The sequence below is a fragment of the Vidua chalybeata genome, chromosome 15 (assembly GCF_026979565.1).
Source record: "Vidua chalybeata isolate OUT-0048 chromosome 15, bVidCha1 merged haplotype, whole genome shotgun sequence".
Lineage (NCBI taxonomy): Eukaryota > Metazoa > Chordata > Aves > Passeriformes > Viduidae > Vidua > Vidua chalybeata.
The window spans coordinates 6,844,223-6,871,609 of NC_071544.1; the positions used below are offsets into that span (position 1 = coordinate 6,844,223).

The window sequence follows — 27,387 nt, forward strand, 5'->3', positions numbered from 1 at the left end:
CTTCTCATTTGGTGTGAGGATTAAAATCTATTAGCAACTGCAATTGCTTCCTTGCTGCCATCATTAAATTGGCCCACTCTGGATGCTCAGACATTTGCTGAAATCATTTCATTGCTATCAGCTTGAGTGCAAACATGTTTCTCAATAAAAGAGGTTAAATGAGCTAGAAACAGTCACATACCACACATCTGCAGAGAATGAACAGTAATATTGAAGAGTAGGCTAAAAATTGCATTAAGGCACTGGCAAAGGTGAGGAAATAGGAATGGTTATGATCAAAAGAAGAGACACATGTGAACAATGTGCTGCCAAGATAGTGTTCCTGTGGATTAAATCCCTAACAGCTGAGCATTTAGAAAGACAAGAAAAATTGACCTGGACTTGTGTAGCTACCAGCGATTCTACTTCAGTCTAGCCAGTCTTGAAAGATGTTGCACCATAAATTGAACATTCCAAATGCCTGGAGAATTTTTCTCCAAACACTTGTACCAATTTTAAAAATATCTTAATTTTTTTTTTTTTTAAAGAAAACTCAGTGTTCACCTATGTACTAAGTTATCCATCTTGGCTTGAAGTCAACAGAGTCCCTTTATACCTTGTTTTGATTCCATGGGAGACAAAAAGGGGAATGTACAGCTCTATAGAAAAAACAACATACCTTTTTTTTCCTTTTTTTAATTTGCAGGTTTTTAATCCAGAATGTTTGCATGACTGTATATCATCATTATTTCAAAAGGATTTAACTACTCTAAAAACTGGACAGCTAAACTTCAGTTATCCATGAAGAGAATAATATATTTCCAATGAATGCTGTCAGCAGAAAAATAATTTTTTCTCCTAACTTTCTGAATGCTTTAATCAATAGAAAAAGAAATGTCTATTTTTATGCTGTCATGCTTTATAATCCCAAGCACAAGAAATATTAAGAATGGTCAATGAATTCTGTGTGCATCTGTTTGTTCTTAGAATCTGCTTTCTGTACGATCCAAAGATTAAAGACCCTTGCACACAATTTAGGAGTACAGATTATACTAAACTTTCAGGCTTTATTATACTTGCTGATGGAATCCTTGAAAGCAATGCCAAATCAAGATTCTCTGCAAACTGATGGATTCCTAATACTGTAAGAGCCTTTTTAAAATCAAGCATTAAGACACATCCAGGGACTGTAGAGGTAGCACGGCAGGAGAGGAAAAATAAACACTGCAAACAGTTCAGTTTGCCCATCATCCCAAGGCCCATTGTGAAAATAATAATTAAGCAGGAATCAAATTGTGCTCAAAAAAGAACCAGTTTCCTATCTGGAAAATATGCTTTCACAAGTTAAATTGTAAAACTAAATGAAGGATGTAATATTTTAGGGCTTACCTCATTGTGTATAGCAATGTCCCATCCTCTGTGATTCGTAATAGTTTATTTGGCATTGTCATGTTATGAGCCACTGACTTCTTTCCATTGTGGAAAAAGGTATCAGGTGTCCAAATTTTGCTGGCCATTAAATTATTTAACCGAAGAACAGTCATAGGTCCTTTGAATTTTAATCTCTCATCTTTCCAGCTTTGGCGGAAAAATACATCTATAGTGTATTCCTACATGAATTCAGAAAAAAAGGGAAACGCTTATAATGTCATATGTTGCAATATGAGAACTTGAAAAGTATGTTCTTACCATTCCCCAGAAGCAAGATGACTATTAATGAAATTAGTCATTATCAGAATGTTTATTTTCTGTATTACTTACAATGTACCTGAAGCTGGTTATTAAACAGTTACAATATCATTACTGTGTTCAACACAATAAACATCAGGAAGCATTTCAAAAGTTGCCCATGACTTAGATATAATACAATGGAAACAAAATAATTCACCCTTTTCCTGCTTGAACTGTAATTTGAAGCTGCAGATAGGTGGCCAGCATGTGTGGCACAGGAAATGTGTGTCAGAGTAAAATAAGCCTTGTGAGGCAGGGTCTTACTACAGCCTTCTGTTCTAAATGTCTCATTAGCATAAACTTGTGATCAACCTGCAGAAAGTTCACAGTCCACTAAAATTCTATGGACTGATTGGTGAGATGTGGAATGGTTCATTGGGTGAAATGGTTGGGCCACAAAGAGCATGAGCTGAGGGCACCTTTGGGCCAAGAGTGACAGGGAGAGAGAAAACCAGTGCCTGACTCAATGGGCATGGGGACAACCAAAATAACCAACGCTCACTACAAAATGAAAGAAATATTTGTGACAAAGCAACAGGAACCAAGAGGGAGAGGGTGAAAATCAGAAAGATATGTTGGAATATTGTACATAAAGTATAGATGGGGTGAAAATGTGAAAAACTCTGAATGCAGCATAGTACAGCATTTTCCCAGGGAAAAACTCCATCCTCACATGGACGGACTGTTCAGTATGGGATTATCCTGCCCCTTCCATCTTTGATATTTTGATAAACATCAAAAGCAGTTATCCAAAAGTGGTTCTGAGTTACTCTGAATGAGACTCTTTTAGCTGAGAAATGGAACCTTTGCTGAGATCTCCTGCAAATGGAGATACCAAATCCTGGAACAGAGAGAACTCCTGTGTGTGAAGGCACACAGCTATAAGGAATAGAGCTGTCCTGACAAACCTGATAGTAAAGAGAAACATTCTGGAAGGAGCATGCAAAATGTCTCCAGAACAAATTCCTTTAGATTTGTGTTTTTTTCATTTTAACAACCAGCAACACTCCATACAACATAAGCACTTTTGAGCTGTTTATTCCTTGTGCAACTATTAGCAAGAAAGAATGGTGATTCTTACTGATGTGTGTTTTTTCCTGCTTTTAGGGTATGATATGCCTGAATAAATTTTTTTTCATGCAAATGTAGTTACATGGGTTGTTCTAATTTTGGGTTTGTTTGGTGAATTTTTAAGTTTGATTTTATTTTATTTATATCCCAGACCTGTGAATCATTTGGGTGCATACTTAGTTGTATTTCCATTTTTTAATCACTTGTTCAGTGAATCGCTGAAGACTGAGTTTATTCAGCTTCAGTGAAAGCAGTTTGCACTTATAACCAATTATTTGCTCCAGAATTTTGCTGGGTCATGGCCTTAGGTTGAAGTGTGACCAAATCCTGTCCCAGCTGTGCAACAGAGTAGGCAAGAAGGAGGTGTAGGAGACAGTATCCATCATTAAAATTTTGGATTTTCTCCATGTTTTACTAGCATCAAAGAAAATTTCCTCCCACACACATGGGAAAGGTAAAAGACATGCCCAGAAGGTGACATCCTTTCAGCATGCATGTAAGCCATTCCCTTTTTCTCTTTCAGCTGCAAAGGGGGTGAGTGGGAGGTGGTACAGGTTGAGAAAGGAGAGTCTGGTTTTTCACGTCATACAAACACAAAGTTCATTTGTTGGAAAAGGACAAGGAGTCAGAAAGATTTGATAAGGGTCTTGACAGCAAGATAAAATTCAATTAAAAAGTAGCTGGCAGGTCATGCCTGGCATAGGCTGAATCTTTCCCTATCCCAGGTCATCACACCATATAGAGTGAATTAATTTTGGCTGAGATATCTCAGCTTTTCAGCTTTCACTACCCACTTAAGCATGTACATTAATTCTCCTCAAATGAATCCTGACAGACAGCTGATCTTAAGGCCGAGCCATCAGATACTCTGATTAGGGCTTTTTTTCTACAGCAGAGGGACATACAGAAGCAGGGAGCAGAAGGATTTTCTCTAGACTATGTACAATAGCAGTGGCCTATGTACACATAAATGAATGAGGTGGAACTTGGAATAAATTCTCCACAGCAGAGACTCTTCATTCCACAATGTGCAGGTTAAAAAAAGAAGATTCCTATCTGCACTTTGAATAAATTATATAGTATTGAATATTTATAGCACTTTGACTTAAATGTTCTCTAAATTACACTTCTGATACTTCTCCCTGGAGATTGTTTATTCACAGGGTAGACCACTCTATGGTCTACATGAGGTTCTGTACGGGAAGATAGTAAGACAGAAAAGATCATTCCAGAAAAGCTAACTGTACAGAAAAACTAGGAATGAAGGTTTACTAGAAAAAAAAATCTGTCTTTATGAAAAAGTTAATTTTGAAATGCTTCTTATTCCAGATAATATACAACAAAAATTTTCACAAAAAATGACTGTTTGTATGAGAATAGCCAGATAGGTTGTTCAGTTCCATTCACCATTGTAAGCAGGCCTGAAAACCTGCAAAGTTCTTGCAAAAAAAGATTATATTGTTTTAAAAAATGCTTTTCTCCCATTTAACTTTATTTACAAGCATAAGAAGAAGCCAAGACAATCTCTTTATAGAATAACAGGTTATGTCTATGCTGCTCTTAGAAGAGAGTGGGTAGGAGCACCCTGACTTATCCATGGAAGTCCCTCCCTGGATCCTGTGAACAGATGGCTGAGGTGTGCTGGCAGCTCAGGGTGGCTGTGTTTTCCTAACACTCAGTGTGAGCTGGAGGAGCCCCTGGCCAGCCCCAGCCCAGGCTGCACATGGGGGGTCAGGGCAGCCCCAGCTGAGGGTGGCTGCTGCCAACCTGTCAGTGCACAGAGCAAGCTGCACTAAGTGTGCAGAGAAATTCATAGAAACTCTGGGTTCTGGTAAACTCTTCAATTTTTCTTTCTGTCTCTGGTTTCACACCTAGTTCCTCAAGCAAACGTTTAACATGAGTGGGCTGCACACGCATTACTTTTTATGGGAGGTGAGTAGGAGTTTTACACTAAATACTTTTCTGTGAATTCTTTAGTTTCCAAACTATATGAACACCTGCCTCTGTGTTTCTTGGTCACACATTTTATTAAGAGGATGATGAATTCTTTCTCCTGTTTAACTGACTGAAAAACAGGAGTCAACATGGTATGGGTATCATGGCATTTGTAAATTTGACTGTACTTTTATAAGTACTGTTTTCCAAGCAATCAAAAAATGGTGTCTTTTCATAAAGTTCACTTAGAAAAATAATCTGTCTTGTAAAAGTTACTTTTTCTGGTTTTCCATTCCTTAACATTGTTTTGAGTAGTCAGAAACTTGTAATAACCTGGTGTTTAAGTCTTAGCTACATTTTTAGTTCAAATTAAGCAGCTGACAATTTTGTAATCAGAAATGGAACTTGTTCCCTTTCCTCTACTAATTTTTTTCTTTTTTTTTTTTTTTTGAATCTTTCTTTTGCTAAGTGTATTTAGCTAAATGTAGCCAGCTACAAGTTTGAACTGCTTTAATTTCTTCATTTAGATCAACAAGGATGTTTCTAGCATTCATCCTAATACAGCATCCAGCAGATACTCGTGGCTGCAGTCCAGGCTTTACCCTTCTCAATAGCCACCTACTTGTGCAAACCTCATTTATATGGAGAATTTTAAGTACCTTATCCACATTTCTACACAACTCTTGGTATCTCTTAAGACCAGGGCTCGCAACATCTTCATTCAGTTTTCTGAACATCTCCATTCCCTGCAGTTATCTGGAAATTTGATTTTAATATTCATTCCATAAAGCAGTGACAATAATTCTCTCATTAATCTTCTCTTTTTAGCAGCCAAGATCTAGGAAAGTCACTTTCCATTGATCAGTAGCTTTTAATATAAAAATACAGGTTAGACTGTACAGATGTCACACCATAGGCATAAGTGTTAATTGCATTTTAAGATGATGATCTTTCTTGGCAAATTGGATCAGTGATGTGCCAGCAAGGACCTAAGCAATCACTCTCAGAAGAATATGGATCCAAACCCTAATGAATTTCATAATATATTATGTAGCAAATATAAAGTCTGTTAAAACACGTTATTAAAGTCACTGAGGCTTCTAATTTCCGGGCACTTAAATGCAGTCACAGCAGCAGGAACGGTAGCACGTAAAAGCTGATGGCATTTTCAAATCAAGGGCTTAAAGAAAGCCCAGCCTTAAAAGGGGTAAATAAGTTATTGCATAGATCTTTCATCCTCAAAATTAAAAAGACAAGAGAAAATGAGTACTGTAGAAATATAGGCCATCACTTACCATATCATGGTCTGAAACAGGCCCAAAACTGGTGACGAAGATGTCAGTCTTCACTTCAGTTACACGCTCTGATGAAGCAGGAAATTAGGACAGTGAGTGTCTATAAACAGCCTTCATTAGATCTAACCACTACCAATTCTCACAATAAATAGAGAAATTATTGGCTTTGATTAGCCATTCTGAAATTGGTCTGCAATACAATCCTGAGAATTTACTGTAGAAGTAATTTCACAGTCAATACTGTCAGCAATGAGTTTTTTTTTTCACAGTTTTTCCTCAGAACTTTTTGAGGTGCTGCGGTGGAAACAGTTCCGCTGTTGTGGAAATCTTTTCATTCTTTAACTGATAAATCTTCTTTTCTGACACTGTAACCAGTGCTGAATATTGTACACAGGACTCTAATATCTCATTGGGTACTCATTTTCTGGGTGACCTAGAATAAGGTCTCCAATAATTAACCCTGGGCTTGCAAGTTATGTATTTTGTATTGAGACCAAGAGCACAGAAGAAAGAGAGAAAATACATTATGGTGTATACAAACATGAATATACTTTATTGGTATGAGTTAGAAATGGCTGTATTACCCTTCACTTCAATAAACAAAAAGGAGTTAAAATTTTTCCAAATAAACATCAGCTAAGCTTCCCTTCTGGAATCATCTGTGTAAATGTTTTCAGAAAGTGAGCTCTTCAGTCCTATAAGCCTAAATGATAGATTAGTACAAATAATACTTCAGAAATCTGTAACATGCACATAACACAGATTATATGCATATGCTGCATCATAAAGCTGGAGCCCTCCATGATTTCCAGGATATCCATTTGCTCCATGGCACAATGGCATTGGATATTTCAGAAGAAACCAGTGATTTTAGTGGTCACAAGTGCTGAGATGCCTTAACTGGTGTTGATCTCAAGAAAGAGGTCAAACATCTGACTTCTCTAGATGGACTGGCAAAAGACATTTGGAGAAACAGCCAAGCTGAACTTCTCCCCTTCCTCTCCTCTCCCTCTACAGACACACACAGGATCAGTCACTTCTGAGCACACTGGTACTTTCTAGGGCACACTTAGCAAAATATTCACCCAGGATGCCATACATCACAATAACCCAGTTGAATTAAATATAGCTGCAGGGAGTAACACCACCTGGAGGCAGGAATCCAAGCAGTGTTGAGTGCAGCAAACCCCATCAGCTTCCCAAAGCCATGGTGATGTAAGTCTGAACACATTTACTATTGTGCTCCACAAGCCAGCATAGGGGTTTTGGTAGAAGTTTCAAACACGGAACAAGTGATAACATTTCTGAAATAACTTTCAAAAATAAATAAATTGAGCAATCTGGAATATTAAAAGTTATCCTAAAGAAAACACTATAGTATATGTATAGTAGGCAGACATGTAGCAGACAAAAATTTTCCTAAGACTAAGAAATATATATGTAGCTATTTGTACAATGTTATTTAAATATTACAAAATAATTAATGAAAACCCCCTAATTTAATGCAACCATCTGACTTTAAAAGACTTTGGACTGTTTATATACAATTTGTTCCATCTGACAAGAAAATTCAGACTGAAGGGAAGTAAAAAAGGACTCAGGATTAAGCAGCCAGTTACAATATACATTTCTGTATCTGTGCAAAAGTTCTAATGAGAATCAGTGCTCCACAATGCTCATACTGGTCTTTCACTTTCATTCAAAAACTGTGTGCAACTTCTAAATATATAAAAATGGAAACAGTTTCCTATAAATATGTAGTATTGTTATGATAAAATATGTACTTTTGTCAGACAGCAAAATTCAAAACGTAGTATTAGACTTGATTCTACTGTTGGTCTAGGAATGCAGTTGATGAACTATATTCTGTTAATAAATTAATGCAAAAATTAGGTGGTATCAAAGGGAATATTCAGGACTCCTTAAAGTTATCACATTTCCAATGTATTCTTCAAAATCAAGGAAAGTAAAATACTGTGATGTGGCTGAACTGCTTAATATTATTGTTATTCTTTATATTTGTGACTGAGAGGTGTACAAAATACAGTGACTATTGCAAAAAGCACTGCATGAGTGACATTTCCTCCTTAGGTGTCCAGTTGAATTAACATGTGACCTCATAGTTATTTACAAACTTTTCAATTGACTTAAAGTAATTTCAGTATTTTCTTGACATCTTGACATCTAATTGTCTCTTAAAGAAGCTCATGGTGATTATTTGACTTTCTGGAACTGAAAGAGGCATATTATTGTTCAGAAATTACTTGGCTTGGGAGGAAAGGATTCTGTCCTTCAGCCCATCACTGTCACAAAAGTTCAAGAGGCTGTGGTCATGTAGGAAACGGTGGGCAGGAAAAGGACAGTAAAACATTGCTGAATGGACTCCAGCTACCCAATCACCTTTCCTTAAGACTGAGAAACTGATACCATCCTGAAATCTATTAGCCTTTTACATACTGAAAAGTGAATCTCAAATGGCTTTTAAAGATCTTTCATCCTTGTTCCTCACCCCTCTTGTCCTCTTTCCTCTAAGGCACTTTGGGAGAGGGAAGATTCTAGCAGTTCTTCAAACACAAAAGGATGGTGAGTCCCTTAAGAGTCCCAGCTCTGAGCAAGGTTCTATTTAATATAAGTCAGCTGGCTTGCCTGCACAAACACAGAATATGTTCTTTGAATCAGCAGCATATCATGTGCTATCCTCAGTTCTGGCTTTGGGAAACATGCAGTCATGGAAGAGAGACTGAGGCTTAAGGAAACTACTTGAGGACACAAAATGGAAACGTAAGACTTTTGCACTAAGAAGAAAGATTTCCAAGGGAGTGAAAAAATAAGCGATGCTTTTTATTTCTGTATAATGTTGAAAATAATTTAAGTGGCACATAAATCACATGAAAATTACAAAATTCAGATTATGGACTCAGAAGAGATTATGTTATCTTCACATTGATTACACTTTTTCAGTGTACCTAATCCTCTCAAATTCAGATAAACCAATATACAGACCACCTTTTTTTTTTTTCCTTTGGTGTGTACCTCACTTCCAAGACCAATGAAAAAGAGTGTATTAAAACAGAAAGATTACTTGCTCCAAACCCATATGGAAGTTTTGAAATTTTTGTTTACTGTTTCACTAATTAGATGATTCAACTATGCTTAGTTAAGTGCTTCAGAAGTTCTGAGTCACTCCTGCACAGGACATGTGTTTACTAATACAGTTGAGATACATATATTTAGAATCAAGGTTACCCATGTTCAATTTGCATCTTGATTACCATGGGAAGGCTTAAATTGTGCTTCAAATGCTCAGAATGCTTTTTTTCAGGAACCACAAATCCTGAGCTGTATTCAAAACCTTCACAATATCTCTGAGAACTGGAGAAAAGTTCTAGTCATTGACCTAAACAGGCTCAGGTCAGGAGCTAATTGGATTGCTGAAGAGAAATCCAGCAGCTCTAAAGATGCATAACTATGTCTCTTGACTATGACATCTATCTCATGAACCAGGAGTAAGTAATGTAGGGATATCTGTAGAACATGTAACAATTTCAGTAAAAAACCCTAAGGAAATTAATAATGACTTATTGGTTTGACTATAAGGCAATCACAGGGTCCAAGCAGTTAATGAGCAGCAAAAAAGCAGCTGAGCACCACACCCAGACACTGTGGAACACAGTTCTGGGAATTGACCCAGGTAGAGCTATGAAAGCATAAGTCAACCTCAACTACTGTAATTTTACTGTTTACAAATACTGTGTTTTGCTAATGATGCTAGACTAGCATGAACTCAAAATTAGTAACAATAAATATTTTGATTTAAACTCCCAGGGATCTCATTATTGCTAGAATTGTGACTGGATTATAAATTGAGAACAAAATAAGAAATACAGATTTATTTTAACAGCAGGAAATAAGCCTATTTATCAGGAGAGACCATACATGAAAATATTTCCCTTTATGATCTGCCAGTATTTGAACACAAGGTTTATTTGAATTGCACATTTTGGTGGTTTAAGTTAATTCTATTTTTTGGTAATGCACTTGTTCTTCCTGTATGTCTCATGTCTGTCTGTGCTGTAATTATTAATGTGGAGGAGACATTTCCTCTGGCTTTGAATGAAAGGAATTGTGATACCTGTACAGTGTGTACACTTAGACTAATCAGCCCAGCTGTGTCCTGTGAGGTATTTTGATTGAAGAACCACAACAAATGCATTCATAGGAATTTTGTGCTGCTGCATTAGTAAGAGTAGAGACCAAAAGGGAGAAGAGTGAGCTGTGCTGTGATCAGCCACTGCAGTCTGTGCTGAGGTTACTGGGACCTGCACATGCCAATTAACTGCTCAAAGCTGCTCACATCCTACCTACCTCCCTACACTTGTATTAAATCTATTTTCCCAGGATTTTCTAAGGCTTTTTACAACTGTCTTTACATTAATCTGGTGCCTACAGAGTGGAAAAAAAGACCAAAATCAGCCCCTTCAGTTTTACAAAGTGTAACATCTGGTCCTTCTTTACTTAGAGAATAATGTGTAGGGGTGAGGTCTTTTCATTTAGAGTAGAATCATTTAAGTTTAACTTTTTATTATGCATACAAACAAAACCCTTATTTTCGCTAAACTTTATATTAGCTCAGGTATGTTAAAATCCAACAATTTCCATTGGGACCTCAATAACCAAGAGGAAATTTATATGTTTATATATAAACATATTTATATGTTCTCATACAACTGAAACTTAAAATCTAACTCACATAATATTGTGATGTTCATTTCCCCATCCCTTCCAGTCTGTGGAAGTAATGAATTGCCTGAGATTGACTGATGTTCCACTTAAGAACCGTGGACTCAATTTTGATAAACATCACACAGGAGACATCAACAAATACCTTTTACTGACAGCATAAAATAAGTGTAATTCTGTTCAATACTCAAGTTGATAATCTACTTGGGGTGATCTACTGGGCATTCAACCCAACAGTAAAACCAAATTTAATTCAGGAAGATTCTGGTCTGTCAAATGAAACCCATTGTTTGTTCTGTATTAACCTTTCTACTAATAAATCCCTCTCAAGGGGATAAGCCACTTTTACTTTTATTCTGATTTAAAAGGTCTTAGAGCATGTGGTATCCTTTAATTTTAGGGAGATGAGATGAAAATGGTCAAAGTCTTAGAAAATCTGTAGCTGTCCTTGATTTCATGTTAATGAATCTCATCAGCAAATACAACCTGGCCTAAGAAAGTCTTCCCTGTCTCCACTGTGACACTTCAAACCTGCTGTGGTGGCAACCCAGGGATCATCTCTATGCCCCACATGAAGACAAAAGGGAATGGCATATGCATTTACCTGAGAAACTTATTTTTTCCACCCTTTTTCATTGCTTTTAATTTTTTTCAAATCACACTGTAGATACAGTGCATTACTAGGAGAGATCACTAGACACTGAAGTGAATTTTGCTTCTTATTTCTGTTTGATCCTTTGTTTTTTTCAGGACTGATTATTTGAATAGAGATCAGCATCTTTATTATTTAGGCCATTTTTTATCACCTCTAGTTCTACAGTCTAGGTAGTTTCCACAGAAAATTATGCCATTACCTCAATGGCTTCCCTTGGGTTTTTTCTCTAATGTCTGACATGATTTTTTCAGCTTCAGTATGTTACTCCCTGCAAATCCTCTTCCTTGCTTTTTGTAAATGATTATCCTCTCACAGAGTCAATAGGTGTCCTCTAGTATCATTCACAACGTTTTTACATTCATTTTGGAAGTTCTATTTTCCATGCATAAATTACTAAATGTAACTATTTGTTCATGTTTATGGATGGGTACAACAGATGCTATTTCCTAGCAGTGTCTGCCTAAGTGACTAAGCCCACATATGAAGGAGGCAAAACAAGTAAATAACATAATTTGTATCAATAATTATTGATAAGAAGTGCAAATGTGCTAGTGCATAACATGGTGTTGCATGCTCTTTTAAAAAATAATCAGATTAATTTTATCAACTATGTCATTTTTTGAATAACAAGCATATTCAATCACTATAATTTTTCCCTGTGGGTCACCAACTCCACTGTATAATATTCTAGTTAATAAGAAATAATTCTTTCTTTCCCCTTTGTTTAATGGCAAACTGCTCAGAGGTTCTCATTTAACTTCAGATATGGCCTTCTTGTGTTATCTGATGATAATTTCGATTCCCATACTCTTTATGGAACATATATGACTCTTAGTTTTCCTTTTGAAGTAATACCTCAAAAGAAGATGCAAAAAAAAGGCAAGGGCAGAGTTAATTGTAATCTAGTACTTATTCTATGCATGCTCAAAGGGTGATTCAAAATTCAAGACCTCTAAATTTTTCATTATCTTTATGCTCCACCTTTTACCCTGGTTTTCCCATGAATACATGGAATAGCTGCTACAATGAATCTTGGTAATGAGATTTCTCCAGAAGGTTGTTCTTGGCTTCATGGTGCCTCATTGGCTGCATCAGGACACTTCTACCAAACAATAAAACTGTTCACCACACTAACAGGGTGTTTGCAAACATGGGATTTAAAAATATCATGGTGTTTATTTCAAAAAGGATGAATTTACTTCTCTAAATAAGTAGAGCCAAGATCAAGATCAAACCCCTTCCACAATTCATTACAATTTTTAGTAACTAAAGATAGCTTTTCATCGCTGAATCCTTCATGCATACACATAATGGCAAGGAAGGAAAACCAAATAACCTTACTGAAAGAAACTATCATCTACCTTTTATTCCATAGGTGAGAAAGAGAGAAATTGGTCTCTTTTCTGCTTCTGTTCATGCACACACCTCTGTTTCTGTGGGTGTACAGATTTGAAAACCTGCACTACAGGAGAAGAGGTCACACTGGATAACCAGAGTTTTCTTCAATGTGCCCTTTTCTGTAAAACAAAGTAACTGCACCAGGCATTGTTTTACCTCAGCTGCTGCTTCTCAGAAGGCACAGAAAGAAGAAAATAGACAATTCTGGATGATTGGAAGAGTGTTATAGTGCACTCAGTGATACACAGATGTACACTGTGCCTAACAACATGAAATTTATCAACATAACACATAAGGAGGGTCTCTGGCCTCTTAAATTTTCCAATAGCTACATCACAGCTAAATGGAAGTAGTTTTAGAGACAATTCTATATATCTAAAAATATTGTTACATTGGTAGATTTCTTAACTTTTGCTTCAGAGTGGATAAAAATTGTGTTCTGATCAAAATATTTAACAAGAAGCCATCATTGATGTTGGGAAGAAAAATGAAACCACTGCTTTTCCATACACTTTAAAATTTGCAGTATCAAGTCGTGCTATGATGGAAGGCTACTGAACTTCCAACTCCAAAACTCATGCTATATTTTTTATATTGATTTAGATTTCTCACTGGATATTTTTATGCATGGAACATTTCAGAATACATTTCCCCATTATACTGAGAATCTAACTTAGCTGTCAAAATTGAGTCATCCTGAGGTTCTTCACTCAGATTTAGATACCTTAGGGAGAAGGTTTTGAAGATGTGAATTTCCAAATTCCTGAGCACACCCTTTCTTATAAGTTGCTACCAGGACTGAAAACATCAGCCTAGGTATTTGTCCCTAGTTTTTGAAATATATATCTTTTCAATAATGCCTTATTCAATGGTCAAAAGACCCTTCTTACTATAGTTGATTTCAAGCATCAATTTACTGCTCACAATTTAATCAGATGTGGGATTTTTTTTTAAAGCCATAGTACTCTTATTTCTAGTGTTCAAAGCTGACAAACACAAGAGAGAAATTTGCTGAACTGACACCATGAAAATACAGTATATTGTGCAGAAGGAGAATTGTTAATTCAAGGTTCTTGGTTACAGTCAGGAACAGGTAACACAATTCAAAAAAAGGAAGGATGCAGAGATTATTTAAATTTCTCTAACCCTCAGTTAGAGAAACTACTCCAATCCTTCCTTCCCTCCACCCCATACTCCCCATCACTCATTGTTGCTTTCAAAAGCCATACATATTGCCATTTAATTTTGTGAAGAGGTTAATTTCCTTTCTGTCAGGAGTAAGTTTTAACTGGACCAGATGATTCTTTCATGAGTACACTTTTGAAGTCTGCATTCAGAAACATATATGCAGAGACACAGACATAAGAGTTGATACTGATATGCTTAGTTCTCTAAATTGCAATCCAGAGAGTGAGAGAAAATCTTTTCTCTGCATCTCCCTTTGTTTTCCCTTTTAGTATCTGTTAAAAAAAAACATAATAGCTATAAAACTCATATAAGAAAACATCATATGCTCAGATTTTTCTTGTAGACATGTACCAGACTCAGTTTACAGAGTCTCATTTATTTATTGCCTTCTGTGCTTTATTTACTGTGATAGAGTAGCTGACTGAACTTTACAGTTCCATTAAACAAAGAATAAAGGAATATTTCTCTACCCTAGGTCAAGGGTTTACTAGAAAGTAGGCAATAATACCGGTAAATAAAAGTTAAAAATTACTCTTATTTTGTTGTCTATTTCTTGAAATTGCAAGATTTATAGACCAAGACATTTTTAAATATATTAATTAATAAATTTTAATCTGAATTATATCTTTAGCCATTCCTCAAAATCAGTGAAGTCAATTTATTGAAGAGCCTGGCTCACAATTCAAGAACAGTTGCAGGATGGTAGCTTCAAACCACAGAATAACCTTACGCTTAATTGCCTTCCATTTCATCCACAGGAGATGATACAAGAATTCTTAATGTAATACCCCCTTATATTGCAGTTCCTCTGAGAGTGAGTATAGGAAAACAGTCTGAACTACATTTCGTGGGGTGGGTTGCTCTGTTTTATTTTACCTGAAGAGTCCAAAAGGAAAAAAAGGATGTTTGAAAGAAGTAAAGCCAACCTTTCCATGCACTGAAAAGAATAGATTTGTGCTTGTCCATTTAGAATTTCCACGTTTGTGAACAGTAAGCTTTTAAGACCCAATTTTGGGACCATGTCACAGTAGAACTAATCAAAGAGTGAACACAGAAATGATGATGAAGACCAAGTTTTTTAACAATGTTTTTATAAAGACATAATTGCTATGTGGTTTTATGTCTTTCTCTGGATTCAGCACCAAGAGCAGAAGAAGACATTTTTATCAAACTGTGAAGAAAAAATGTTGCAGAAACAAATCCTTACATACCTAAATAGGAAAAAAAATCTTAAAAACTTCTCTGAGACAATCTACTAGGATAGATTGATACTTTCAAAAAACTTCTCTGAGACAATCTACTAGGATAGATTGATACTTTCACTTTTAAAAACACAAATCCTCATGAAAACAGTCATAGATATATGAGGCCTATTTAGGCCTCATTCATCAACTTGTCATTTGTCAGGCCACAGGTTGTATTTTTTTATCTTCTATTCTTTATACATTCAAAGTTTTATTGCCCATTCAGAGGTCTTCTTGAATTGTGAACCATTTTCTTCTTCTTTTGGGTGTAAGTGTGAGAAAACCAAATATGCAAAAGACAGGGAAGGCATGGATTTTGGGAGAAAAAAAAAGCTATATATCAGCATAACTTTATGTGTCTATACAAACAGAATTAAAACAAGTATATTATGGAAAAATGATCATGTTTTAACTGACTTTTTATCTAGCATGTAACATTGAAAATCATAATACAACACACCTCCCAGTCCTGGTCTCAAGCGGTTGTCGTAGCCATCCAGAAGACGATCCAATATTCTGGTGAACACTGTGGTGTTGTCTTTGAGTTCATCTTGTGATGAGGTTTGTCCATAGCTGAAATACACAACAGTTAACACTGAAAAACGGTAATCCACCAATAACCTTAGAAAACAGTAATTCCAAAATCCATTTAATCTCGCTCATACTGGTTTATGGTCACATAACCTCCTCCGTATAACAAGATTTTAGTGCTTTGTAGAGTTCTTGTATGTTTATATTTTCTCCTTCAGTTGTAAGATTTTAAAATCATAAATAATCAGTGCCCCTCCATAAATGGTGAGCAAATAGAATGCCAGTTCCTTAATGTTTCTCTCATTACTCCTTAATGTTTATAATGTGCTAATATGTGTTTTCCTCAGGAAAATGCTCATTTGTCAGCAGAGTAATGTGTTTAAATTCATGATAGCTATAAACGGTTTGCATACAAAGACAGATACAAATTGCAAAGTAATTTAGAACACTGAAAAGTACTGACAAAAATAGAGATATCTTCTTTTTAAATACAGAAGTAGATTGAGTGAGTGTACATTTTTGTAGATCGGGATGTAATTTTGCTTTTATTTCTCATTTTCCTGTAGCAGTTAGATTTGGAGGAATATCTCCATCTTTGCCTTTCAAATACGTAACAAAACCATCTGTTGATATGAAAATCTCTTGTGTCTATAAAGCTTCCCTTATAGATCTCTATGTATATCTCTAACTCAGTCAAAGGTCCTGAAATTTTACTTGAAGGATGATAAAATTAAAGCTCTTTGAACTCAGCTACCAAAATCTTACTTCCATCAATACAAATCAGAATGAAATCCTTAGGTTTAATGGTTTCTGTCTGCTGTAGATGACACCAGAATCAACCTTTTTCTTAAATCTGAGACCTTTACCTAATACCCTGTCACAGATGATTCCCTTAATCATAGATTACACTTGTCTTAAATCCTAACCCAGCAGCAGTTTTTCATTCATTGCTGGGAAGACTTCCATTACAAACACGTGGAGACATCAGTGATAAAAGCAAAAGTGCTGCTTTTCAAAACATCATTTTGTTGCACACTTTACCACTGAACTGGAGAAACAGTGCAGCACCAAAAGCTTTCCTTAGGATCAGGTCTAGTGACAGAAGTGATTCTTCCACTGGCCAGCCTGTTTTCTGCTTGGGGTACATGGCTCTAGGTGCCCTGCCAGCCCTTCCTGCTCTAACCACTAAAGACCCTCTCAGGAGGAATATGATATACAAAACAATCAGGTTCTGTTAAAATACCTATGACATGTTTTTTTCTATGAGCTGCATCAGTCAGACATCCTTTGTGTATCCCAGGCTTACATTCCACTTGGATCAAATACAGACAGAAGGAGGAAGGATACCCTGTACATAGGTACCCTGGAAATGCTTCCAAGTTTATTTTGCAACATAGGTTTGAGTATTTAACACTACAAATTTAAATCAGTTTCAGGACTGACTTCCACAGTAATTTTAATAATATTTGGTTTATTTCCATAGAGTGGGATGTTTTAATGCATAAAAATCATTATTTCTAATGAAAACGCAAAATACCTAACAGTTTTTAAAAAATAGTATTAATTTCTTCTAACTATATTGTACAACTTCATTTAATAAAAAATAGGTTGATTTATTTTTATTGATCATGTCTACAATTGAATTTTAAGTCACAGACAATATTTTTTATGCTTCCTTTATGTTACCAAATAACAAGTTCTCCTGCTGTCTCTAGCAAACATTTCATCTTTTAAAGGATCTTTCCTCATACCCCTTCTCCAGAATTTCAGCACAGGACCTTTAGTGGATTAAATTTTATATCAACACTCATTGTCAGAAAAAAAGCTGCTCTTCATACATATCTCAAGGATAGCAGAAGGTCATCAGTATTAAGGTGGGAAAAGGATATAAAACTACTTCAGAAATGTTAATAGTAAATAAACAAGAATGTTTGTGAGGAGGCACCAGGAAGATGGGCTGGAGGCAGTGCAGTTGTGCTCCGCTCCCATGTGGAAGTCCCATTTGTCAGTGCCCTCACCTGTTCTTCCTGCCATCTTAGCAAAGGTAGAAAGCACCGTGAGGTTTAACTGACAGATGGGCACAACAGGAAGGTTCTGAACATTTGTGCACACATGGAGTAGACTGTAACTCCAGAGGGATTGTGATTTTTCTTTCAAAACACACATATTAAAATAGTCCTATTGCTGGCTTTTTTTATGATAACAAGAGTGACATGGGAAGACTGTCTGTATCACAGACACTTTATCTAATTTATCAGTTGTTTTTTTATCATAAAGCACTAACAGCACTCTAGAGGGAAAGCAAGGCAACTGGCAGTGACAGAATGGCTTTAAACCCAGATCTACTTCGTGTAAGGTGTGTACAGTTTGAAGAAAAAATTACTGCATGCAATTGTGTTTTCACATTAAACCCCAGTCTCATAAAAAACTGTGCACGGACTCCATCTACAGGTCATTATATTCCTGACACACCACTGGATTTTTAAACTCTGGTCCAATGTGTTTTAATTCTCACATTAAGAATGCACATGCACCCATTAGAGCTGCAATAAATATATGTTCATAGATATATGTGCAAATGTCTGTAGAATAAATGTTTTCACAAAATTCTCTAGCTAGGTCAGATGAAGCACTTCAGGAATACTTCAAATCTTAATAAAAATAAAAGGTTTTTTTCCTAAAAGATTTTTTTATAAAGCAGCTGTTATATGAATCACACACTCTTTATTTTATTTTTTTAAGGAAATGCTTGTACAGATGAACCTTTCCCATTACCACTCCACACAAATTTAAAATCTTCAAGACAGTCAGAAAATAAGTTCCTCTAAACTATGAATGCATTAGAAGACACTGTGGAGATCAAGGCACAAATAGATCTTATAGAGATCACTATTGACAATAAAAATATTTTACTGCTTTCTGGTCATTAGGTAACACCATTGACAAGCACATTCATGTTTTTTATACTACAAAAATACATCTGAGAGTCTTCTTAAATGTCTTCACTGAATTTTGAATTGCAGGCAGCACTTCAAGCATACTCCAAACTGCTTTGTAGTCTTTAGTTAAGCTACTAGTTGTTTGATGAGGTGTTGTATGGTTACAAAATTTTCTTAATACTAACATTATTTTTAGATTATGATTTCAACAAATATTCCACAAATACTCAGTGCAGAATGGTCTTTCAGACATAACTGTCATGGGCTTTGAGCTTACAAATGCTTCATGCAAGCAGTCTCCCTTCAGCAGGAAGGTCTACTTCAGATTTTCAATACAACTACTAAGTTAGCACACAGACCTGACCGACAGAGAAGTTAAATTATGCTTCTGCTTGCAGACACAATAAAGTCACTAAAAGCACTTAAATTAGATTAAAAATAACCCTTTATTATACTTTTTTTCCCCTCTGAAGAAACTTGTATTTCTGAGTAGTCATTATATAAGAATAGAAAAAAAATTGCACAGGTGTTTAAGAGGAATTTGTTTCAGAAAGCTTTTTGCTTATTCTCTTCACCACATTGAACAAAGAAGTTTCATGCAAGCAAATTGTAGTTCTCTTTTAAACTTCACTTAGATTTAGGTGGGACTTGAACAGGGATTAACTTCCCCCAATACAGTTAGTAGTAGTGCAGCCCATGCAGTATTTGTCTTATGCTACTACATTAAATTAAAGGTTCCTAAAATAAAAAATATCTCCCCACCTTCTTTCAGTCAGTGCATTGAGGAGGAGGCTCCAGGCCCAGAGGCAGTCACAAAGCACCAGGAATCTCTTCATGGTGGACTCTGGAACTAGGAGGAAAATAACCATTAACATCCCCAAATTAAAACAGGTATTAGGGAAAAAAATCTAACATTGGAAACTTCTGCAGAATCATTTGATGTCAGGCAATGACCTCACAGCAGTAGAGCTGATGCCATTCTGAATAAGGGTGCATGGCCTTGGCTGTTCTCCTGGTTACCTTTTACTTTTAGACCCACAGACTGAGGACGGGGTTTATTTTGTGGTAAGGGTGTATTTTTTATGCATTACTCTTGAACCTTAGCAAAAACAATTAGAAGTAAAAGCTGCTGTCCCCAGACTCTGGGGCAATTCTTGCTCAGTTTCCCCCTGGGTTGAAAATGTGTCAAGGCACCTCCAGTGCATTTCCAGATAACCAAGTGTGATTGCCTCTTTGTTTGACTCGAACCAGCCTGAGCCCTTCCAAACCTCTGGGAAGGTGTCAGTGTGTGGTAGTGTGACTGAGGAGAGTGGTGCTTTCCTCACAACCACTGCTTTGCCTTGATGTGATGGAAGCAACTTTCTTCTAGAGATACAATATCCTCCTCTTCCCTGAAGTACAGCATCAGAAAAGGTCTAAAATGAGCAGATTCTAACTCTATGATCTGCTGCTACATAGGCACATTTTAGGGCTAAAGGGCACAATTCATAATGAAACCATGTGCTGACAACCTACACACTATCTGCTAAATCTCTACCAGTCTCTGAATGCTGCTAGGAAATGTTTTTGCATTAGCAGCCATCTCCTCCTCTCCAAACATCTCCTGTACTGTCTCCTGACTTCACTGAGTTATTCTCAGTTTACCTTTGAGTAAGAAGTAACACAACTCAGAAAGTTTCTTCTGCTTTCTAATAAACTATAAAATAAAAAGTTAGCTGATATTTGTGGCATCAGTGCTGCAGATTCAACTAATTGCCCAGGAGAGGTTGCAGGTCCCTTTACATATCAATTCAAAGTGTGCTGGAATACAGTCGATTTTTAGGATTCATTACAAAAATAAGGTTAACAAATGCGAAGCCTGTGTTTTCCCCCAGCAGTGAATTGGAGGGGTTTTTACGTGCCTGAGAAGCTGAAGCACTATACATAGAAATGTTGTTGTAGCTTTAAATAAAGCTCCCCCAATTCACTGCACACTCTCAGGGACAATTTAAATCAATAAAATAGTGTTACAAAGCGGTATGTAAGCAATGAGATATAATTAATGCGTTTATAGCCAAATGATCGGCAGATATGCATTGAATGGGGCTGAGCTAATCTCACTGGATAGGAAGGAGCTGGCTGTGGCAGGAAAGTGTGGATAAAGATCTTCAGGGACGACATTGCATCCTAACTTGCCCTGTAATCAGCCCCTTTACAAAGGGAAAGACAACATCTGTGGCTTCAAAAATCACCTTCTCCCGGTCCTGCCAACTTCTGCCTTTGCAAAAGGCTCCTCGAGATGAAGAACGGAAAGTGAATTATTCTGAACTATTTTGATCTGTTGAGCTCCACGCTCGCTCCCCTTCTCCCAACACCACCCCCTGCTTCAATAAACCCATCCAGGCACAATAAATCCCGAAGAAGGAAAGTTTCTTGCAGCTGGAAAAAGCAAATGTTAATTAAGGCTTTGAATGAGCGTTCAAGCCCAGCAGCCCCCGGCCTCCCCTACCCGCACCGCCTGAGAAACCAGCGCCGGTTCTCCCATTCAAAATGGGAGCAAGAGCCACGCTTCTGGGAGCGTTTCAGCAGCGCCCACTGGAAGAAAAAAAAAAAAAAAAAAAAAAAAAAAAAGGAGGGGGGAACGACTAAAAACAAAATCGGGGGTAAAAGGGGGGTATTTTGATGCATTTTGACTCACTGTGAGAGATTTGCTCCTCTCGGAGGCTTAAATCGAGACTTGTTTTCCTCCCGGCATTTCAACTTTGCATCCCCCGGCCCGGAGCATCCACCCCTCCCACCGCGCCCGCGGGAGGGAAAAACCCAAACCCAAAACCCTTTTGCGAGGGAGCGGCGGAAATCAGTCCGCGCTAAAAAATAAATAAATAAGATAATTGACAATGCCCATCGATCGCTGCGGATTTTCAAGCTGGAGGGATAGAGAGGGGAGAAAAAAAAAAAAAAAAAATCACCCCGATCCGGCTGTACCTGCGGACAGAGAGGAGAGGAGCCGCCCGCGCGCCTGGACGCGGTGCCCGCAGCCGGGAGCGCCCGGAGGGGTGCGGGCGTGTGTCCGCGTGTGTCCGTGTGTCCGCGTGTGTCCGTGTGTCCGTGTCCGTGTGTCCGTGTGTCCGCGTGTGTCCGCGTGTGTCCGTGTGTCCGCGTGTGTCCGTGTGTCCGTGTGCCCGCGTGTGTGCCCGCGTGTGCCCGCGCGCGCGGCCGGCGGTGCGAGCCAGCAGCCGCCCTTACCGGAGCCCTCGGGCGCGGGTCCGCGGCGCCGCTGCCCGGCGCTGCCCTGCCGGGTGCCCGCCCGCCGGCGCGGAGGCTGCGCGGCTCCGGCTCCGCCGCTCACTCCGCCTCGGCCATCGCCGCCGCTGCTCCGCTCCTCCGGGCTCAGCACCCAAATTTCTCTTCCCAATATTCCGACCGCCGCTATACAACAAAAGCTTTCTCTTTACCAAGACAGTAGTAATACGTCCCAGGGTAAACCGGATGTGAAATAGGCTGTGACTTCATGCCAGAGAGATTTTATTTTAGAAAGGAAGGTGGTACCAAGCTCTCATCTAGAGACCAATCCGCCCATTTTTTATATGCAGCACAATTTAACTTCCAGTGCTCTCGCCCTAATCCCTTTCTCTCTGGCTGCAGACTCAAATCCTTCTACAATCTGCAGCATTATTATTACTGGGGGGGAGGCTGCGCGGCCGGGGGAGGCTGCGCTGAACATCTTTAGACACTCGCAGTTTACAAAACAGTCTATTTTAAGGCTCGTACATTAAAAATATAACCGATCTGCGTTAGCGTTCAACCTTTGATCGAATATTTAGTCGCGGCATAAATATGAATGAAGGCTGCCCAGGAGTGTAGAGGATGCAGCACTACGCGCGTGTGCCTATAGACTGTACGTACCTATAGGGACCAGGCGGCAGACCACGGCTGTAAGCAGACGGGGACAGAGATGCTGTGCAATACTAATTAAACGCAGGTAACACGCATTTTGGGCGAGCCCCGTAGGAGATCAGCTGCAGGAGCAGGCTCCTCTCCTCCACTTCCACACGCCTTTAGCCGGCAGGTACCGCGTTTGCCCGGCGCGGTCCCGGGGCTCGGCCGAGGGCTGTGCTCGGGGGCTGCCAGCCCCTGCCCACTGTCCCGCTGTCCCTCGGGGCCCCGCCGGGCACCGGAGCCGGGACATTCCCGGCCCCGGCAGAGCCCGCGGAGCGCCCGGCTCGGTCCCGCGGCGGGGCAGCTTCGGCCGCCCCGCGGACACGCGCGGTGGCCCTGCCCTGCCCTGCCCCACCCGCGGTGACCGGGGGGCACAGTCCTGCCCTACATTAAGATCACTCTAACCCCTATCCAGACCTCCTCCCCTCAGATGGGAACGAGCTGGGCGAGCCCGGCGGGCGCCGGCACTTGTGCGGAGAAACAAGGAGAAAGTTGGATGCATCAGGTCCGGGGAGGTGTCGGTGTGCGGGGGAACGCAGGCAGCGCTCACCTGCCCAGCACAGGTTATCGTGCCGTTAGCTCGAGGCGCCTTTCACCAGCTCCAAGCCTTCTGCAGAGGTATCAGACACTGCTGCTACGAGCACAGCATGGTCAGCTGTCCTTGCTCTGGTTAATGTAAAGATACAATGAAGTCCTTCATCAACAGTAGCTCTTCCTTATAAAGCACAACCAGCATCTATGGGGTGAAAAAAATTTTCCTAAGATCATATGCACCTACTGGATTTGAAATACCATCTTCTTTCCCTCTTCTCTCAACGCCATCACTGATTCAGTTTCTCTTCCTTCCTATGATGCTGCTCCAAGGAAGATCAAAAGCCATATATCTTTGTCAGAGTAACATGAACTGATATCTTATATTACAGTTAAGCTATCTGTTGCAAGCTTTATCCAGATTTTTAAATGAAATATTGCACATTCTGTGCATCCTCATGAAATGCATGATCTGTTTGTAACAGCACAAGAAGGTTTTGATTTGACCCAAGAAACCATTGACATTCATAGCTAAGGCTGGCAATAACTTCCAAGGTGGCAGTCATTTTGGATAAGTGCCTGATATAACAGTCCAAACACTGCAATGATTTCCCTAAGCACAACGAAAACTGAAATTTTGTTTATCAAAGTCCCCTGGTGCACCAAGTTACCCAGTCATTATGATCAGCACTGAATAGCCACAGGTTATTTTAAAAGCTTGCAATGAACTTTGTACTTAGTTTCTTGGCATTTCCAATGTAGTTCATCTCATTTTGATTCAAGGCTCTTAGCAGCGCACAGAAAAGTAGGGAACAGAAAAACCTACCCACTTCCCAAGGAAACGATAGGTAGCAACTTTTCAAATCACCATTGCATAGACATAGTCTTATTGGCTAGAGGGATTTTTTTTTTCAGATATGCAACGTTTTCACCTTCATTTGCTCTTAGCTAACACAACTTACTGTTTTTGTTCTTCCACTGAAGCGCGCAAGAGCTTTGCTTAAGCAACAAGTAAACTGAGGTAAACTCAGCTGAGTTTACATAAACAACAGAATAGATTTTTATTGAAGTACATGGACATTTTGTGGCTGTAAACCCACTGAGATTCCTTCCCCTGTCATTAAGGCATTAATTGCATTCTTAGAATGCCTTTAAACTATTTTTTTCTAGATGAATAATATATATTTACAAAAATAATTAAATTTTCAACAAAACTTTGATATTTCGTTTTGTCCTTCATTGCTCATGAACAAAGAGGTTGTAAGTGTATTTTTACTTTGTCTGTCATAGGTAGCTGGAAAGATGGGCTGAAAGGGCTGCAAGGTGGGTGACTGAATGGACAGAGATTCATGTACCTCTGTGCACTAAAATCTGAGCAACTGGACAGCTGAAGCAGTTTCAGAGCCCATGAGACATAGCCTTGCATCCTATAGTTTTCTTGACTTATTTTAATTAGTATATAAACAATGGCAACTGGTTTTAGTTTACTAAAGTGTCAAGGGTTACACATGATGTTCTTTGCCTTTTTGCCTCCATGGACACATTTGCTGTGTGCCAAAGGATTATATGTTTTCCTGAGTTCTCACTGGGTGAAAATATTGACCTAAAATTGGAAGTTGCTCATTCTCTCTCTAATTCGCATCTGCTCAGAAAGTAGGACAAAACTATTTTTCCTCCATGGCTGAGATTCCTGTCCATCAGTGCTCACATGTAACCCAGATTTTATCTTTCAAAAGCTGTTATCACAGTTATCATGTCATTCCATAGTAAACGCTAAAAATATTTGGATGTAATCAAACAAATAGGCTGTTTTATGGGTTGTGTTATCAAAACAACTGCTCTAAAAAAATACAAGAAAATACAAATTGTTTTTACCAGCAAAAGTGCTCTTTTGAAGGAAAAAAAGCTAAGTGTCTTGCAATTCTTACTTTTTCCCTTTTTCATCTGAATTCCACTGACCTAATCCAAACACAACTAGGGGTAATGCATTTATCAAACAAGTCCATCTGTGGATTTCAGGCACCTAACTTAAGAGAATATCTTTGAAAATCTCAAGTTATATATAGGAATGTGCACAGTACCAATGAGTCTTAGGGTCATATGATTTCATTCCTGAACAAACTGTTCAAATGAGAAAGGAAAGATGCCTTTGAACACACGTCTCCAGGTAACTCAGTATTAGGTGATGTGCATCTCTGCAGTTTTACAGTCACATTTGGAAAAGTAAGATGTCAGGCAGATGTGTTTTTTTCAAGCCAGCTTCATGACTCCATAAAGTTTTCAAAAAGAGTTTTATGTCTTTCATGTTACCCGGGAATGTAGAACTATATCCTTTATAAACAATATTATTAAATATAAACAGTCAGCCAAAGCGAGCCTGGCACAGCTCTGTGCAATGCTTTGAACCCTGATGTTAGTGCAAGTGATTAGTAGCAAGTTAAACCAATTGAAGTTAACCAATTGAATCCTAATTTGGTAAAATATATTTATTAAATGATGGCTTAAAATTGACATAGAGAAAGGTTTTCAGCATAGTTTGAACTATTTTTGCTTTTAAATTTCTAGTAAGCACTTTTAGAAGTCTGGCCTATTCCTTTGGTATATATTCATATACATATATGTAGTATTTAAATAGGTCACCTGGAAAAAATACATTTTTTCAGTCTTGTGGTTTTTATCATATTTTTCTTTGTGTAGGCAAAATATACATATGTTTTATTTTAGTTTAGGAATACATGAAACAACTTAAATTCCACAGCAGAATGCTTTGACACAATGTGTCCTGAATAGCCAAGGGATTTGAATAAAGCAAATGAAACTCAGAGATTTACTGGCATACAGCAGATCAAATGAAGAATTAAAACAGAAAGACCATCTGCTCCAAAGCTTTGAGCTCTGTTATTTACAAGTCCTGCTCACGTGATTAAATGGAAATTTTTTGTAAAATCTATTACTCCAATTTGATTTCTATTTAAATGTGTTTCAGTAGTATATCAAAAGCACAGTTGTTAACCTTTTAGTAGACATTACAAAATTCAGTGGCTTAACTTTTTTTTCCCCTTCAATTTATAGCCACAGTAAAGAAAATAGGACATATACTTGTCACTTAGTGGTGGATTTTTGTTTTGTTTTTGTAAAAGGCAAGTGATGATATATAAAAAAGTTCACTCTTATTATGCCTCTTTCATTTTAAAATAAGGCTTTATTCTTTGTCTCTTTCCTCTTCAAAAATTAGTAGATAGAGAAAAAAGAGTAGAATCTTTCAGGGCAATGCAACTGAGAATCTTCATGAAAACAAGTTGCAGTCTTTTCAAAGAGTCAGTCTCTCTTACAATGTCCATTAAAGACATATGACTGTTCTTTTTAGAACTGTGTTGAAAATTGGAAGTAGCACTTCTTTGAACCCATTATTTATTAAAAATGGAATAAAGAGATAAAATTGCTGATGCCCAGAAACTTAGAGAAGATGATTGTCTCTTGAGTTTTAAAGTCTTTGAGTACAGTATTTCAAACAGAAAACCCATTTACTGACAAGTTTCTCAGATTTTCTAATCCACAGAGGCAACAATTAATTATGCCTTGCCATGCTGTTTCCAAACATCACCACAAAGTTTAATCTGTAAAGCCAAAAGTGGAGGATTCTTTCCTAAATAATAATAGGATTTCTTGTTTGATGTCAGTAAAGAAGAATGAGAAATGAATCTATTTTCTAAAAAACCCATTGTGAAATTTACAAAAAAAAAAAAAAAAAAAAAAAAAAAAAAAAAAAACACCAAAAAGAACAAAGGTCACAACTGGGAGTTTTTGGTGGTTACCAGGAGACTTGTAAATCCAGTGGTGATCATTGATGAGATCTTTGTCAGGAGGCTTTTCCTCCAACAGCTGGATTGATCTGCAGTGGAATACAAGCACCATGTGGGGTTATCTCCTACCCTCTCACTGCTGCTGCTGAGGTGAAGTCTTGACAAGAGATCTGCAGTCCCCTGGAGCTTTCATAGCACAAGATCAGCTGTCCTCAAACAACAAGGCAGCTCTCCCCACTGGCATCATGGTGTGTCAATCTGTTGTACTTCAAAAATAAGTAAATAATTTTGTGGCTTACTGTGCTTCTTGCTCTGCAGATGAAAGAAAACATTTCTTTAGGACTCAGATGTTAGAATGATGACTTGCAGTTTGATATACTTAATGACAGTTCATTAAGTATATGGACCAATGAACTCACCTGTATTTTC

General features: G+C 38.0%; 1 protein-coding gene across 3 annotated transcripts in view; it reads right to left on the reverse strand.

Annotated features, from left to right (window-relative positions):
- The window catches only part of GABRA1 (gamma-aminobutyric acid type A receptor subunit alpha1), a 41,608-nt gene extending 18,933 nt beyond the window's left edge, over positions 1-22,675 (reverse strand). The window contains exons 1-5 of one of the 3 annotated variants that reach the window (XM_053956608.1): positions 22,592-22,675; positions 19,469-19,556; positions 15,697-15,809; positions 6,012-6,079; positions 1,369-1,589 (exon numbers count right to left, since the gene is read on the reverse strand). In XM_053956608.1, the coding sequence (XP_053812583.1) occupies positions 1,369-1,589; positions 6,012-6,079; positions 15,697-15,809; positions 19,469-19,542 (476 nt within the window). In that variant the 5' untranslated portion in view covers positions 19,543-19,556; positions 22,592-22,675. Of the gene's footprint in view, positions 1-1,368; positions 1,590-6,011; positions 6,080-15,696; positions 15,810-19,468; positions 19,557-21,383; positions 21,453-21,931; positions 22,047-22,591 lie in introns of those variants that run through there. The other 2 variants (XM_053956607.1, XM_053956609.1) reach the window with 2 other exon arrangements.
- Positions 22,676-27,387: the final 4,712 nt, after the last annotated feature.